This window comes from Synchiropus splendidus, chromosome 7 (genome assembly GCF_027744825.2).
Source record: "Synchiropus splendidus isolate RoL2022-P1 chromosome 7, RoL_Sspl_1.0, whole genome shotgun sequence".
Lineage (NCBI taxonomy): Eukaryota > Metazoa > Chordata > Actinopteri > Syngnathiformes > Callionymidae > Synchiropus > Synchiropus splendidus.
The window spans coordinates 13,135,538-13,151,846 of NC_071340.1; the positions used below are offsets into that span (position 1 = coordinate 13,135,538).

At 42.4% G+C, this 16,309-nt stretch overlaps 1 protein-coding gene across 3 annotated transcripts in view; it reads right to left on the reverse strand.

The window, feature by feature from the left end:
• The window catches only part of stpg2 (sperm-tail PG-rich repeat containing 2), a 57,527-nt gene that overhangs the window by 38,284 nt on the left and 2,934 nt on the right, over positions 1-16,309 (reverse strand). For all 3 annotated transcript variants that reach the window (XR_008415527.1, XM_053869915.1, XM_053869916.1), the window contains exons 5-10: positions 15,750-15,865; positions 15,493-15,604; positions 12,536-12,628; positions 8,207-8,366; positions 7,100-7,263; positions 6,867-6,959 (exon numbers count right to left, since the gene is read on the reverse strand). Coding sequence is in view for 2 of the 3 variants with exons in the window: in XM_053869915.1 (XP_053725890.1) it covers positions 6,867-6,959; positions 7,100-7,263; positions 8,207-8,366; positions 12,536-12,628; positions 15,493-15,604; positions 15,750-15,865 (738 nt within the window). In the remaining variant the exon portion in view is untranslated. The remainder of the gene's footprint in view (positions 1-6,866; positions 6,960-7,099; positions 7,264-8,206; positions 8,367-12,535; positions 12,629-15,492; positions 15,605-15,749; positions 15,866-16,309) is intronic.

Consider the following 16,309-nt stretch of genomic DNA (forward strand, 5'->3'; position numbering starts at 1 on the left):
GAGTGCAGGCTGGGTGAATAGGACTCTCACAAGCAACTCACAACAAAACAGTGGGGAACATTCATAGGACAGCAGTAGCACCTGCAGATATGGATGGACACAAAGCAAAGTTAGACACTGAGGTTCAGTGTTTACTGAGGTGGGTGAAGATTGGACACCAGATGATTTGGACACACGGAGAGGACATGTATGTTGGATGAGGTTTATAAGAGAGCAGAGGAGGCTGGCTTGGTCTGGCAAAGCCTGATGGGAAATGCTGCCTGAATCATGGTAGGACAACTGGACATCTTTACTGTACTCTATTCTTCACCTGAATTTGAAACAGTGTTTGAAAAGGAACTCCAGACACTGCATTAAAGGAGAAAAATATGATTCACTCTCTTCTATTTGTTTCCATTATTGCTTATTTGCCATGATGCCACATGATCCAGTTCTCTTCCACTGCCTGCATAATAAAGTTGACGTTTGAATACAGTCTGTTGGATTACATAAGTAAAGCTGAGAGGGGCGTCACAAAATAATGATGATTTCTGAGGAACAGGCTCAGGTGTGGGTGAAGTGGCAGAGACAGTTTTGTGGCTCTTTTCCTTTAATGACTGTGTGACTGTTACAGCACTATGAATGGGAGATTATGTTACCTTGACAAGGAAAGATTACTTTTTTCCTTTAACTCTTAATATTCACAGTGTCAGCGGATGGATTACAAGTACAAAAAATGTGATGAAAGACTCACTTTCACCTTAATTCACTGTCCCACACTCAACAATTAAAACCGACTGGGCCAAGCCAACGTCTTCATTGTCTTTATCTTCAGCCAGTCAGAGGTCAACTTGCTGATGTTTTATCCTGCAGCAGAAGTTCAGGTTGACGTCACAAATAGAAGGCCAGACATTCTCCTTAGGATTTTTGGTAGACAGCAGAATATATTCCATTCATCACAGCGAGTCCTGAAGCAGCCAACCAAGCATATTTCACTCTTGCGATGATGTTCTTTTTCTAAAATGCGGGGTGTTACTTTGCAACCAGATGCCTCCTGAACTTGTGTCTTGTCGGGCCAAAGAGTATTTTCCCTGAAGTCTTGAGCATCATCAGGATGTTCTTTGGCAAAAATGAGACATGCCTTCAGTGTTGCCAACTTGGTGAGATGGTCGCTAAATATGGTGCCTTTCCAAATCCTCTTGGTGATGTTACATTGCGAAAAGTGACAAGACAAACAACTTTTTCCAGCCTCACTTTCGATGAAAACCACTTACGGCTACCATCTTCTGCAAATAGTGGGTTCTCCCGTGAGGCCCTGCAACAGTCACAAAGTACTCCCCGGGGTCAGTCGCACTTAGTGAAGTGTCAAAGAGCAGCCCCAGGCATCATGAAGGCCTTGTTCCCAGTGTCTTTCTGAAAACTGAGTCATGAACACTGACCTTAACAGTGGCCACATCCACACAGATGTTCAGAAAAAGTGCCATCCACATGGAATCCCTGGAGATGTTTTGAAACAATGTCATCGTTTTCAAAAACATACCCTGTCCACACGGAGAAGTGTATCCGTCTCCGTATGGTATTATTCACTCTGGGACCCGGTTTCAAAAAGTATCAGTGGGTAAAAACGTGAGGCCTATCTGACACAAAACATGCGAAGAAACAACCAATTTCGTTTCGGCGTGGACCAGGTCTGAGGAAAATAAGGGCTTGCTATTCTTTAGAAGTTGTTGTGCAGTCTTTTGTGACCACTTGGATGAGTCATTGCGGGGGCCTTGGGGTAAAATTTTGACGGGCCACTCCTTTGAAGGCCCTGAAGCAGTAGTCAAAAGCAACACGTAATCCTTTGATATTATCAAGGGATTGTGTTGAAGGCTTTGCTGCACTGAACTAAACTAACCACGAACAGGCATTAAAATGTTGTGACGGAAATCAGAGCACAAGATAAGTAGCTAAACCGGTCCGAATTCTGTGATCTATAGGAGGAAGACATGCCGCTGCCCTGGGTGAAACATAGGTCCAAATCAAATTACTCCTGTTTTCTCCCGCAGGTTTGCCTCAGGGCCGCTTTAGATGAGAAGTAGAAAAGATGAGAAGTATAAGAACAGCAAATGTAAAGAAATTGCTCAAGAGTGCAGGGACAACCTTGAGGAGAGAAGAAGCAATCAATGGAAGACCTGAATAACAAGTTAGGGGACCGGAACAAGGCTTCCACCGGAGGTAAAAGAGAAGACTGGAGCGCAGAAGTTCAAGTGCACCCACTGTGACAGCAATTATTCATTGAATTTGCAGCAGAGAACCATGTTATAATGAAGTAAATGGAGGTCGCACGTTGCACCTTGATACTGAAAAAGCAAAACAGCACCATCAAAAGGTGGCAGACTTTTTTTTCCTGGGCTTAGAAGCATTACAGCCGGGGACAGACAAACTACAGACGTTTTAATGGTGCTTCCCACAAGGAGGCGTTTTACATTAAAAGTTCAAGGTTCCAATTTTTCCCATTTCAAGTAGCGATAATCACCTTATCAGAATGTACATGGACAGACAACACGAAAAACAGGTAAGATGTGTTGCTGGCCTTTTGTCTTCATCATTATCGAGTCTGTTTCTTCATTAGGAAAATGTTCACATTCCTCCAGCAGTCAAAGCTGTTTCCAGGGAAACGGCGTTGACTGCACTGCAGCATATGGCTAAACGCTACAGCGAAGATGCCCAAAAGCCATCTTTTATTGAACTGTTGTCACAGAACATGTTTTTAAAACCATTTCTCCTCTTGGATAATCATTATTGATCATTTAAAGGTGCAAGGACTGCAGAGTGGTCAGAATGGCTTTTAAATGACTGGTTGTCGACTGCATGTATTTTTACCCAAAACTGACTTTTGACAGAAAACTGGAGAATGAGGGGAGTGTTGAGGTGTACTGCTGTATGTTGTGCATGTTGGTGTCTGCAACAGCATCCACTTATAAGCCTGTCTAAACACTTTTTGTCATGGATTGACTGAGCGACAACATTTTAAATCAAACCTATAGAATGAGGACCTGGAATCATTTCCCATCCATTTACCACCAAAGGTCCAACACTTCATCATAACTGAGCAGGAAGCACACCTCAGCTCCCATTATCATCTGCAACCCATCATCTGTTCTGCTGCCTGCAGCTTTACGACCATGAGCGAATGTGTAATGGACATCATAGAGGAGTCAAGAGAAAACAAGAAGTGTCACAGGGGTGTTGAGCTGCTCAATGCGATGATGTCGTCCCTTCACCAGGTTGAAATAATATTGTCTTCTGTGTCTGAAATGATGCTCTTTCTACAGGGCAAATAGATTGATCTTCATATGTTCTGATCAGACATATCCATTTGAATGAAGGCAACCTCACGCCTGGAACGGTAATAACTCATAACTATACATTTTTAAACCACGTCACTTTTCTGAATCACAACATTGTGCTCACATTTCCACTGATTATTTATAACTCTGATGGGGGGGGAAATGAATCAGACTGATATGAAATGGCGGCACCATCAATCAGAAAAGTATCAACTTCACAAAACCGCTGACGTGAAAAATGGCCCCGAGTGACAGCGACATCTGGGTGAGTCCATTACAGACAGCATCATGTCATAAGCTTCTCACTCACCGGCTCATCAAAGTCGAGATAGTTGATTTGTGCGGAGCGGTAAATTACGAAGACAATTGGGGATTAACAAAAAAACTACTCCGAGCCGTGTGAGGAGTTTTTCATCGTTGTCTGATTCAGACGCCATTCATCTAAGAGGTGGCAGCATTTTATCTTATATGTACTTCTTTTGGCGTGAAGGGAAAATGCTTCACACTCACAAATAAAGTCCTGTTTTTGCCGCTCGGACTCGAGGCCGAATCAAAGCAGAAGGAATCCCCACTTTTATTAAGTCAGAGTTACAATGAGTGGACATGAAGAGGACCAGATGTAATAAACGGAGGGCATCTCCCGGCCTTATTTCTCTATGACCCTGTCCCTCGCATCAGAGAGTACTCTCTTTCTAATGTACTGATCTCAGCCCTGTAGGCCTATGTGAAAACTACATTTCCTACAGGCCTTCAATGTATTGGCTTATAACTGAAAATGCCTTTGGAATAAAGAATAAACAATAAAGGAATGGAAACAAATAATTTTCGCCAAAGGATCAGAAAAACAACTGAGAATTATAATGAAAATAGAAGCACTAGAATGGCAGCAGTGGACTCACAAGAAAAAGGCGTATCACAGAGCAGTATAAAGCAACTGTAAAATAAAAAAAAGATTGATGTCTGGAGGTACAAAAACATGAATGTTAAGTTTTTGTTTTGGTTGGAGAAAGTGGTAGTAGGTTCAAAAAAGCATCCATTAACTGGTTCCCTACAAACCCGAGGTCACCATTCAGTGAGACAAGTCTGGCACACCTCCTCACGGAGGCGTCTAGAAGACATCCTGAGGTGCCGCAACTGGCTCCTCTAATGGTGGTGGAGCAAGAACTTCAGCTCGATCGAGCTCTCTGGAAGAGTCCAGACGTCACACAGTGGATGGTGATTTTGACTGCTGTTCTTGTTCTCCTGCTCTTATATAATATTTCCATATATATATTATATAATATTTCCAACTCAGTCGTCAGCTTAAAGTTACTTATCCAAGTCACGGTGGGCTACGATTTTTGTCATTTCCTATTTGCTTTCTTCAACTGAGTCTTCGGCAGAGACGTCACTTGCAGTACATGTGAGTCACGTCTTCAGCTTGCGGGCAGCTCATGTGTCAAGCTACCAGCGACACAGATGTAAACAACAGAGCAGGGAGAGAGATGCCTGTTTCTAGCTGAAAATACAGCCACAATTTTGAATTGGTGTCTGCTACAGATGACAGTATAAACCATACAAGGTCCACGGATTAACAGGATAGACTGAAGCCAGATAAAAGGCAGCCTCACAAACTTGACACTTATGGAAAATTTAACCAGCCACACTTTTCTGGTGCAGGAAGAATTGGTACTGATGTTCTGCTTCTGCTAAAATACTTTCTCTGCCAGCACTACAGAGCGCGGCGATGCCAGAGCAGTTACTTACGTGCAGCTACTGCCCCCAGGTGACCGACAGGAGACGTGACACACAGAGGCTTTGTACAACTGTGTCTCATAGTGGACAGGCACTGCCTTGGTTGTAATGTTCGTATTTGCACCTTTTTTACTCACATTTGTGGCTTTTTTTATGTGTGATCCTTAGGTCCATTCCGTTAATACAGTATGTAAAAATAGTTAATAGACCTTACATTCACACAGCTGCGTTTAAGACACCCTAAAGGTTCAGGGGTTTATTCTTAGGTTACCAAACACATCCTCAAAATTTTCATAAAAATTTTAGGTTCCGGTAATGAGGGCTGTTGTTGGCAGCTGCTAAGCGTAACTTGAAAAGTAACTTGTAATCTAACTTAGTTGGTTTTAAATTCATGTAATCAGGAAAGTAACTAAGTCACCTTTTAAGCGGGTAACTAGTAGTCAGATTACTCTAAATGTGATGGCCACAAGTGGGAGCCAGAGAGCTCCTTGACTTGGGCTCTCTCTTCATCTGAACACTGCCATTGTTGTAACTTCTCTCATTTGCAGGTGGATATTGCGTGCAGTGCAATACAGTATATGCTAACTTAAGAACAGGTGTAGCTTTTGCCAAATAAGAGTAAACAGTGAGGTTAGGACACCAGAAATTAATTATTGTTCCATAAATATTAAACTACTGATATTGTTAAACTCATGTTTGTTATTAAGGTGCAAATTCCTTGTGCTCCCTAGTCTATTATCCGATATAATATTGTGGTTGGTCTCTGTTCTTTGACTTCGGACCTCTACATCACTATATAGCAGACCTGGGCAAAGTGTGGCCCAGGGGCCATATGCAACCCGAGGACTCAGTTTTCGTGGCCCGTTTGACGTCAGACTGAAACTATAACTAATATGTCCTAATTTTTCTGTCTTTTTTCTCTTTTAGTCACCACCACTTCAGCAGTAAATATAGCATGTTCTAAAGATTTCTTCTTTTTATTTGCCATTTTGTGTTTTTTTTTGTTCCTCAAAATAAATTGAAGGAATACTGAAAATAAACTTTGAAATAAATTGCCTTTTTATCTCGAACATCTGGTCAATAGTTGATTTATATTCAAATTAAGTGCATATAAAATGAAATATTTCAAGAGGTTTTATTTACACTTCTTGATGCATTTCATCAGGTTCTTTTTGTACTTGTTACTTAAGTATATATTTAGGATATTTTTTCCATCATTGCTTTCTTTCTTTAGATGGTGGCCCCTAACAATCCATACAGTTTCTAATGTGGTCCTTTAGAAAATGTAATTGCCCACCTCTGCTATATAGTGTGCTGCTGGTCTGCTATATTTATGGCCGCAAATCATTATGGATATATAAAGATACTCCTCATCTGGTACTGACAAAGTCCACCAAATGCTTTCCTTCCCTTACCTTTAAATAAGCTTTAACTACTACTATTACTACTACTAAAACTACCTTAAGCAGTTGCTAAATTAAAAGGTTATTTACAACATTTGAAATTGCTCCGCTACTTTTTAGACATGCATGTGACATGAGGTGTAAATGTATATGGATTATGAGAAAACTGACTTAAATTCTGAGTGAACTGTGCAAAGATAGTGGAAACGTGATGAGAATTGTGACCTGCTTTCTGCAGCTAAGTCCTCAAAAACAGTGGCTAATGCTGCAATGTCCTATTAATGCAAACAAACATCTTGGCTTTGAATCTGTTCTTATTGCATCTGGAGCTCCTCTATTAAGGAGGTTTACGTTGCTTCACCGCCAAAACTTCATGAAACATTCCAACACGTGGCAAGGAAGATGAAAGGGAGCTTACTTTAGCCAAGGGAGATAATGAAAGACGCCCAGTCGCCGATTTGAACGGGGCTGTGTTCCTCTCCTTGTAGCTCTCCTCCGTCCTCTTTTCTGTCTGCATGGCAACATACATAATTTATGATCACATTTAAAATTGAAAAACTTCATCTGCCTCACAGCTGAAGAGAGCAAAAATGTGAATTCAACGATATATTATTGAAAGTACTGTCAGGCCTTTTTGATGTTGCATAATACCTCATACTGTCCAGGACCCGGACGGTCCGCTGAGTCCTTCCTGAAGAAGGTGCAGTTGCGCTGTGCGGTGGAGCCAAATCCTCCTCTTTTGGTCCTTTCCAAATAGGCCTTCTTAAAACTCTCTTGAGCCAAGCCATAATCAAAGACATCATAGGAGCCCGGACCTACAGCAGAGAGGGTGCTTTAAATGTGCTGTCCATTGTGTCTAAAAGCACCTGAAGATTGTTTTTACCATTTAGTAACAGACAGACGGGAGTTCAGTTACTTAAAGCCCGGCGATTATGAACATTCATAACATCATATAAAGCCTTGTAAAAGCATTACCGTGTCTTGTGAATGAATGAATAATGCATTATAGATGAGACCTTAATGTAAAGTGTGACCAGACTTTAGTTCACAAAAATAGCAGCGTGGGTGTTACTTCGGCTTCTTTTCGCACAATGAGGCTATTCAAAGTTGCAGTGTTGGCGTGGACTGAAGAAACACCTGCCGTAAACACAAGTCACACTTGTGTCTTTTATTTTTTTTCTTACTGCAAAGCAAATTCACAATGACAGGCTGAAGAGAACATCCCTTTGGATAATAAAGTACTTCAGTTAGCTCTTGTCATTTTCATTGTAGTCACCAATGCCAGATTTTGTTTTGGAAATTAAGTCCTGCTTGAAAATAAAACAGGCGATGTTGATTAAAACATGAATAAAAGGATTAATAACTAAGTAATTATAGTGTAAGAAATCAATGTAGAACACAGAAATGCATGGTATATTGCATTATTAAGTGGAAATGACTGAAAAAGGTTCTCACTTATGTAACACTTTTGAGTCACTCATTCACAGATGAGTGAACCAGTGACCCCTCTGCCCACTCGACCATCTGAGCTATACCGTAACACCAGTATCGATACCGGATTTTCCTTCTTTGGGGGAAGTGGATGCCATAATGGAAGATCCTTCTCCCTGCCAACACTCCAATAGCAGCAGCCAACCACATATAGGCCGTTAAAAATAGTCAATCTATGATGATGGGTTTGGATGAAATACAAACATTTCCGCGTGGACAGCGCTTCAGTTGTTACACACATACGTTCAAAGAGAAACACGTGCTGACCTGGTGCGGCGTCTGTTTTATGGTTATGAATGAAGCGCACTGCGGTGATGCCAAATGGGCTTTTCCTCGCTCCTGTGGGCCTCTGTACCTGCTCCAGGGCACAGCGCGGGTCATTGTACGAGCCAACAGGAGGCGCTACCTCCTTCACAGGGTGAAACCTCTAATGGGTTGCGACGAAAAGAAAACACAGCAGATAAAAGGTTTGAGTGGGATGTAAAAGACAGAGTTGAAAAGTGAAAACATCTCGCGTCAAACAGAAAGGCAGCTGAAAATCTGAACTCATAACAATGTTGGTTGGATGAATAGGGGAAAATACCAAAGCAAGAAAACTTTGAATGTTCCACTTTAATCTCGACATTTAGAACCTGTGTAACTGTCTTGAACACGGGATCATGATCTTGTTATGATGAGTAACTTATATTTCAACACCTCAATGGTAATGTTGTATCCTGTATTCAGTCCCCTTCTTAATGCTCACCAGATTCATAATTCTCGAAGCACACTCTTGGCAAAACACACACACCAGCTTTGGTTCAGTTCAACAACGTCACGTTTACTCAGACACGCTCCCACGTTGCTCGTCAATTTTGGAGTTTCCTCTGAGTAAAGGTTGATCATAACTCCCAGAGACACCGTGCAGTCAGGAAATTCACTTTGACAAAGACTGGTAGGCTGCCCACTGCTGTCAATCAGGACTCACTCCAAATATCAACCTGTCCCTTTAGCCAGATAAGAACAAGAGGAGAAGGCTTCCAACTGACAAAACTTTTGTGACGTACATAAATCTCCCGCTGGATAATGGATGACGCTTTGTGTCAGTAATAATTTGACTTCATACTATTTGTGCAGAGAGTTGAGAGCTGTTGAGGGCCGCCAGTGATCCTTTTGACTGCCCAAGCAAACCATGTATGGCTTGTTCATTCTGTAGTTTTAACCACTCTGTATCTGTGTTACACAAAGCACCGTTGGCAGGAAGTCAAAGGCAAATGTTACACAGTCATGAAAGGAAATGATCAGAATGTAAGAGCAGTACAGGGGTGATGCCCATATTCACAACCTTAAACCAATGCAAAAATAGTATACAGTTTCTCAATAAGGTCTACGGCAAAACAGATTTTGTGATTCACGGATGTTTGCTTGAGCTGTTGCTAACAAGTTAGCCCTATAGCATTTTACAAGGAACAGCAAGTTAAGCTAAACATCCCACACAAATGGAGGCTTTTTGTAAGGAAAGCTTGTTGGACGTGAATAGGTCAGCGTAAGTGTTTCAATACGGGATGTGTGCATAGATGGTGGTGTTCCAACATCAGCCCTTTTTCCCTGCTTGAGAAAGGTGCCCCTTCGAAGGCCATTTTTCTTCACTGAAAAAAAAACTCATTTACTCAATTCAACCCAATTGCATTTTGGTATCTGACTGTAGTGAAGCTGCAGCAGCATCAGACAGGTAAAAACGCTTTTTTGTTTTTTTATATTGGCCAATGCAGTATTTGTTGTTAGCAAGCACACTAAGTGCCCTACTTATTTAGTTTGAGATTTGGAATTAGTGTACAGAGAAATGCATTAAATATAGATGCCTAGTGTCGGATGCAAACCAGCGGCAGGAAGTTCGCCAGGGAGGTGTTCTGACCTCTGTGACACTGCAGAGTCGCATGCAAATGAGCTCTAAAGTTTTGATGGCGTGATGCTGACTAAAGGTACACAACATATTTTTGTCACAATAGGTATATTAAAGTTCACTATTTCAGTGTTGCATGTTGGTTTTATAGGTTTTATAACATCACTTTTTTCAGCTTGTAAGTGACCAGAAGTAATAGAAATGAATCTTTGTAAATCCAAACAAATGACTCACGACAACATGCTATGGTTGACCTTTCTTCTGGATTTAGCACCAGACCCTAAAATGCACGTGCCTGCCCTCGGGGTGCTTGAAACAAACATCTTGAAGCATACCTCCTTCCTTGGAACGCCTCGGAAAGTCATGTAAGCTCACAGAAAAGTGACGTGACACGGGCATGGGCTGACATACTGTAGCTAAACCACACCGTGGGAGTTTACTAGCCAATATGACTGGTGAAACAAAACTGATTCTACTCATTTCATTTTGTTGTTTAAGTTTTTCAATCAGTTAGTGTCTCCAACTGGAAGTATGTTTTGAATTTAGTCATACAAGACACATCATCAGGACTGCTTCATGCGACTACACCAATTTATTTAGAAAAAGAGTCACATTGTCCAATATGGACGCGCGCGCGGCCCGTAACCTGCCGAGTTGAGTCCCCCGGGCGGACTTCGCAGACCCCACCTGTTTACCTCTCAACGGTTTCACGCCCTCTTGAACTCTCTCTTCAAAGTTCTTTTCAACTTTCCCTTAAGGTACTTGTCCTCTATCGGTCTTGTGCCGGTATTTAGCCTTAGATGGAGTTTAGCACCCGCTTTGGGCTGCATTCCCAAACAGCGTCCGAGGTGCGTGTAGGACCGAGGGGGTTTGTGGGTTCCAAGCCTGCGGTTGGACGCCCGGTTCGCTGCTACGCTTCTTTTTATTCATGCAGCGGCCCGGGATGGTGCCGAAAAGGTCCAAGGCGAGTGTTTTTTTTTAACTGACGCAGGGGGGAAGGGAGAGAGAGAGACACACACACACACAAGTGAGCCCTCTTTCTTCTCCACCCTTTGGCCACGTTTTTCAATCGGACAGCACCCGCTCACTTGCCACCGGGGCCGCCGTCGTCTCCGTTAATGATCCTTCCGCAGGTTCACCTACGGAAACCTTGTTACGACTTTTACTTCCTCTAGATAGTCAAGTTTGATCGTCTTCTCATCGCTCCTGACCTGACATCTAAGGGCATCACAGACCTGTTATTACATTTAAACAGTGCTTGTCCAAGCACAGTGCGCTCACAGTCATGGAACAATAGTCCTTTACGTAAGTAGTTCCCCCGAAACAAATAAATCATTTGTTAAACTTAACAAAGAATCGTTGTTCTTAGCATGAGAATACTTCTGTTTGTGTAAAATGTTTCTCAGCGCCACAAGAGAAGTTTGTCTCCAGTGGCACTATGAGCAAGAGAACAAACGAGATGGGAGCGGAGCGCTCATAAAAAGAGACTTAAGAAGAAATGAAACATTACGGTACTTGAAGTAAACAGAAGGTTAGAGGCTTATTTTTCCATTCTGAAACAAAAATACATTAAAAGGAAAATCACCGCTAATGGGCAGACTCCGGAGAGACAGCAAGAGTGAAGAAAACTTTCAGTGAAAATGCAGGAGTTGTTGTCTGGGTTTCTTTCTTACAGTGAAATTATGGATCGATGCTTTGATATGGCAACACTGGGAAATCAAAGGAGGACGACATCGCAAAAACTGGAAACTTCCAGCTGTTCTTCTTATCATTCCCTCCCTCCATCTTTAGCTCCCCCCTTCTCTCTTTTCCTCGCCATCCCTCCGCAGGATTAAGGTGTCAGATGGTGCTGGAGTCACAGAGGAGACAAAGATCTGAGAAAAATGTCGTCCTCGGTTCTGCTTTCGGAAGGAATTGACACATGCGCAGACACTTTGGAGACTTTCCCTATGGGTGTCAGTGACGACATCACAGGGTCGACGCTCAAACGCAGCATGCGGCGAAAAGCATGTTTGGAAATTGGGTCACGGCAAACTACAACATGCACACTTGCATATGCACGCGGTAAAGGAAATCAGCTCCCCCAAAATCTCACATGAGAGCTGTTCAAAGGACAAAAAGCGATTGTTCTTTTGGTCACAACAAAATGTTGGCGTCTCTAGGTATGTCTCACGGTGGACTGCTTTCTTTGGTTTGTGTAAAAACTAGTTCACGATAAGAAGCTGCATTCGACATGTTACTGGAGTTAGATGAGGAGTGTGGTGTGCTCAGTGGCCAGGCCTGCACACAAATGTGACAGTGACCTTGGCTCCCGCTGAGCTCTAAAATAGGAAAAGGAACAAGAAAACAATGAGTGTTAATGAGGCAGAAGTTTGTTTGAAATCAAGAGGAAGACCAGCAACATTAGTCACTGGCTAAATAAACCCATTATTTTCATTATTAATAATCCAAATCATCCTTTCAGTCCCAGCATGCTCGTGTTTTTCTCACTGGGATTAGTTGCATATTGTGTGTTCAAGTTATCGTGGCCAACGCTGCTCATGTTTAGTTTGCATTAGCATTGTCCCAAAGACTCAGCTGCGGGCAGGTGGTGGTGATATTGTGTTTGAGATTCAACTCTTTGTTCCTCCATTCCACTCGGTAAATGTTTACTTAAAGCTCTTCAATCACGAGTTTAAAATAGCCACAGCACTAGATGCAAATGAAGTTCGTACCTTTGTTTTAGAGAGGAAGGAGGAGCCACCCGTTGGATTTATTGGCATCTCAAACTGACTTTGGATATGATAGTGTCCAGGTCCAGGGACGCCCTGTCGGGACAAAACACACATGAGAAGAAGAGTAATAATGACAGAGATTAACAGTGATTTTAGAAGATGTTTCATGAAACAGTAGTGAGGGCTTGAAAAAGTTTCATGAAACAGTGTCCTAATATCCTAGATAGCACTGTCTGCTGTACAATGTTTGGCTTTGAACAAGTACTTCACGAAACCCCGCCGAAATCTTTTTACAAAGTAAGGGCGCCATCTTGTGGCCCCAGAAAAGTAGGACGCTGTTTCGTGATACTCATCCACCCATCACTCGAGATAAGGCAGGTAAATAGGAGACTGCAGGTGGGTTTGGAACTGGCGGAGACAGCTAGAAAGACAGGGAAGCACTGTAGGACAGTAGTAAGAGCTGCCATGATGTATGGTTTAGAGGAGGCAGAGCAGATGAAGTTGAAGATACTGAGGTTTTCATTGGGAATATCCAGGAAAGACAAGATTAGAAATGACTACATGAGAGGGATCATGTGGAGAAGTACAGAGACAGAGCACAGGAGGCCAGGATCATGCAAAGAGCACGCAGGATGAAGAATATGAGGCGTACCAGGGAAAGGGGGAAGAGGAAGATGCAGCAAGGTGTAGCAAGAGGACACTACCTGAGGGGAAACGACTTAAAACAAAACAAGATGTAAAGAAATGGTATACAAATTGGCTTCTATACCCTTCTTTTAAACCAAGAAAACCACACACCAACCAATTTTATTTTTGTTTTGCTTTTGTTATTTTGAGATATTGTTTTTAATAAAATATACAATGGGGAAAATAAGTATTTCAGCCCTGCTGATTTTGTGAGTTTGCCCTCGCACAAAGGAAGGAAGGGTCAATAATTTTCACAGTCGGCTCATATTAACAGCGAGAAAATCACATTATATTAAATCACAATTACATTAATTCAATATTTCACCACCTAGAAAAAAATGACTCTTGGTACTTGGCAGAGAACCCCTTGTTGGCAAGCACAGAGGTCAGACGTCTCTCGTAGTTGGTCACCAAGTTTGCACAGACCCCAGGAGGGATTTTGGCCGGTGCAGATCCTCTCCAAATCCGGAAGATCTCAAGGCTGTCGCTTGGCAACTCCAAGCTTCAGCTCCCTCCACAGATTCTCTGTAGGATTAAGGAACGGAGACTGACTTGGCCACTCCATGACCGTAATGTGCTTCTTCTTGAGCCACCCCTGTGTTGCCTTAGCCATATGTTTTGGGTCATTGTCAAGCTGAAACACCCATCCACAACCCATTTTCAGTATCCTGGCTGAGGGAAGGAGGTTCTCACCCAAGATTATCCAGTACATGGCTCCATTCATCCTCCCCTCCATCAGGTGAAGTCCTCCTATACCCTTAGCAGGGCGACCTTGTGGGCACGACAGGATTTGAATCCATTACGCCGCAGTTGGTGACTGTGGTCCCAGCTGCCTTGACATCAACAACAAGCTCCTGCCGTGTAGTTCTGGGTTGTTCCCTCACGTTTCTCATGATCTGATTCACTCCACGAGGTGAGATGGAGCCCAAATGATCGCTCCAACAGTTGACTCCTTCTCACCAAGCTGCTAGCCAACGGTCTTGTAGTCCATTCCAGCCTTGTGCAGGTCCACAACCTTGTCCCTGACCTCCTTAGAGAGCTCTTTGGTCTTGCTCATTGTGGAGAGGTTGGAATCTGGTATATTGACTGATTCTCTGGACAGATGTCTTTCATACAAGAAACTGGGCCGTGGCAGCCAGAATTCCTGCTGGTTGGTATGAGGTGAAATGCTTATTTTCTTCAATAAAACACAAATAAATATTAAAAATCAACATAATGCAATTGGGATTTTTTATTGTATTATTCTGTCTCTCACTTCAAGATGAACCTACCATAAAAATCATAGACCGTTCCTTTCTCAGTAAGGGGGCAAACTCACAAAACTTTGATTGCTATTCCTGCAAGTCATGTTTGTTGCAACTGAATAAAAAAAATAACACATTGTGACGGGCAAAATTTTTATTTATATAAACCTGGTGAGTCATATTTGCTTCCATATAAGAGTAATTATGAGAGAACATAAGCAATGTCATCTCTTGAAAAAATAAAAAGTCTTGAGGACAACGCACCCAAAACACATTTGGTGTATTACCTTCATCTTCAACAGTATCGGGAGTAGAGAACAATGCAATTAGCAAGACTTTCCTTAAGTCCTCGCTCACCCAGCTGAAGGGTCGAGGCAGAACAACAGCTTGCTTCTATCAGACTGGAGGAGGTCCTTATGGCCATATGCAGACTCAGAGCTAATGAATCACCTGGGTGAGATGAACTCCCACCAGAGTGGTGGAAGACCTTCAAGAAAGCTGCTCGAGTCTTCCTTTACACTTTCCTACGGAAAGGTAAACTCTGTCGTTGAGGAACAGTGCCATCCGTAAATCATTAAGAAGGGAATGAAAGAGATACTATGAATTTTGAATTGAGAAATGAGAGGGTTTGGGGGGGTTTTCTTGCTCTGTTTTGGGTTTCGCTTTGTTGCCTGTTTTGCTCGAATGCAGATCTTCCAGGAATATGAGGTTAACTTATTACAACATATGTCACAGGCCTTTTTACTTTGTCAATGGAATAATCATTTATTTTTAATTAAGGGCTTATTTAAAGGTTAAGATGAGCCCAAAGTGACAGTCTTTTTAAATCTTCGATAACTGTAATTGATGTGGAAGGAAGCAGATTTGTGAGGCGCTGGAGAAGGAAGGGGCTCATAGCAAATGCTCTTCTGCCCTCTATAGGTGAGCAGACAAAATTACACCTTTAGTAAGCGGAGTTAACGTGAACAGCGTGGTCAATGAAGGAAATGTCTTCAATGCGATCGTGTCGACCTGCTTTGAACAAACCTTCTTCTCCTCTTCTTTGGGCAGCAGCTCATGATAGCGAGGGATGAAAAGCTCTGCTCTGCTCTTCTGCTTTCTTTGGAGAGTCGTCTTTTCATACTGTGCTTCCAGTGTTCTACGATGAAGCAGAGTGAGGGGCAGTAAGTTGTCACCAAAATGAGAGCGAGAAAACTCTATTGAACTGCCGCTGGTTTCTGTATAAAACATCAGATCATTCAGATTTAAAAGGTGGCTCTTAACAGGCGATGGCTTCATCTCACATCTCGGGATCATAATGTCCTGGACCTGGACCTTCCTCTCCCACGCTCTGTCCTCTTCTCCCCGTCATGTTTCCAAAGTGGATGCCTTTGTACTTGTCTGCAGACGCAATCTCCGTCTGGAACAAGAGGAGGGGGACAGATAGAAGCCTTCTCTTCCACCAAACGCCTCAGTGATCCTAGGAGTGGCCAGCCTCCAACACAAAACCAGCCCATTCATCTTCTGAAAAGCTGGGACCGGATGATTTTGATACCAGTGTCCAGTCTGAAAGTTTTCAGTCATCAGGGGATTTTCATTTCTCATCGCTTCAAAATACAAAAACACAACATGCGTCAACAGCTGCTACACCAAAGATCAATACACAGAGCGAGGTCTTACTAAAACAAAGATCAATTCAAGGTCAAGAGGTCACTCAGGCGGTAATAAATTATAGCGTATATTTTGGAAATCTGTTTTTTAAATCATTAGTAATTTGGTGATAACAATAAAATAAATAATGACACATTATCATGTTTTAATAAAGTATAGTTTTTGTTTTTCTGGAGGCGGGTTTAAAACCTTG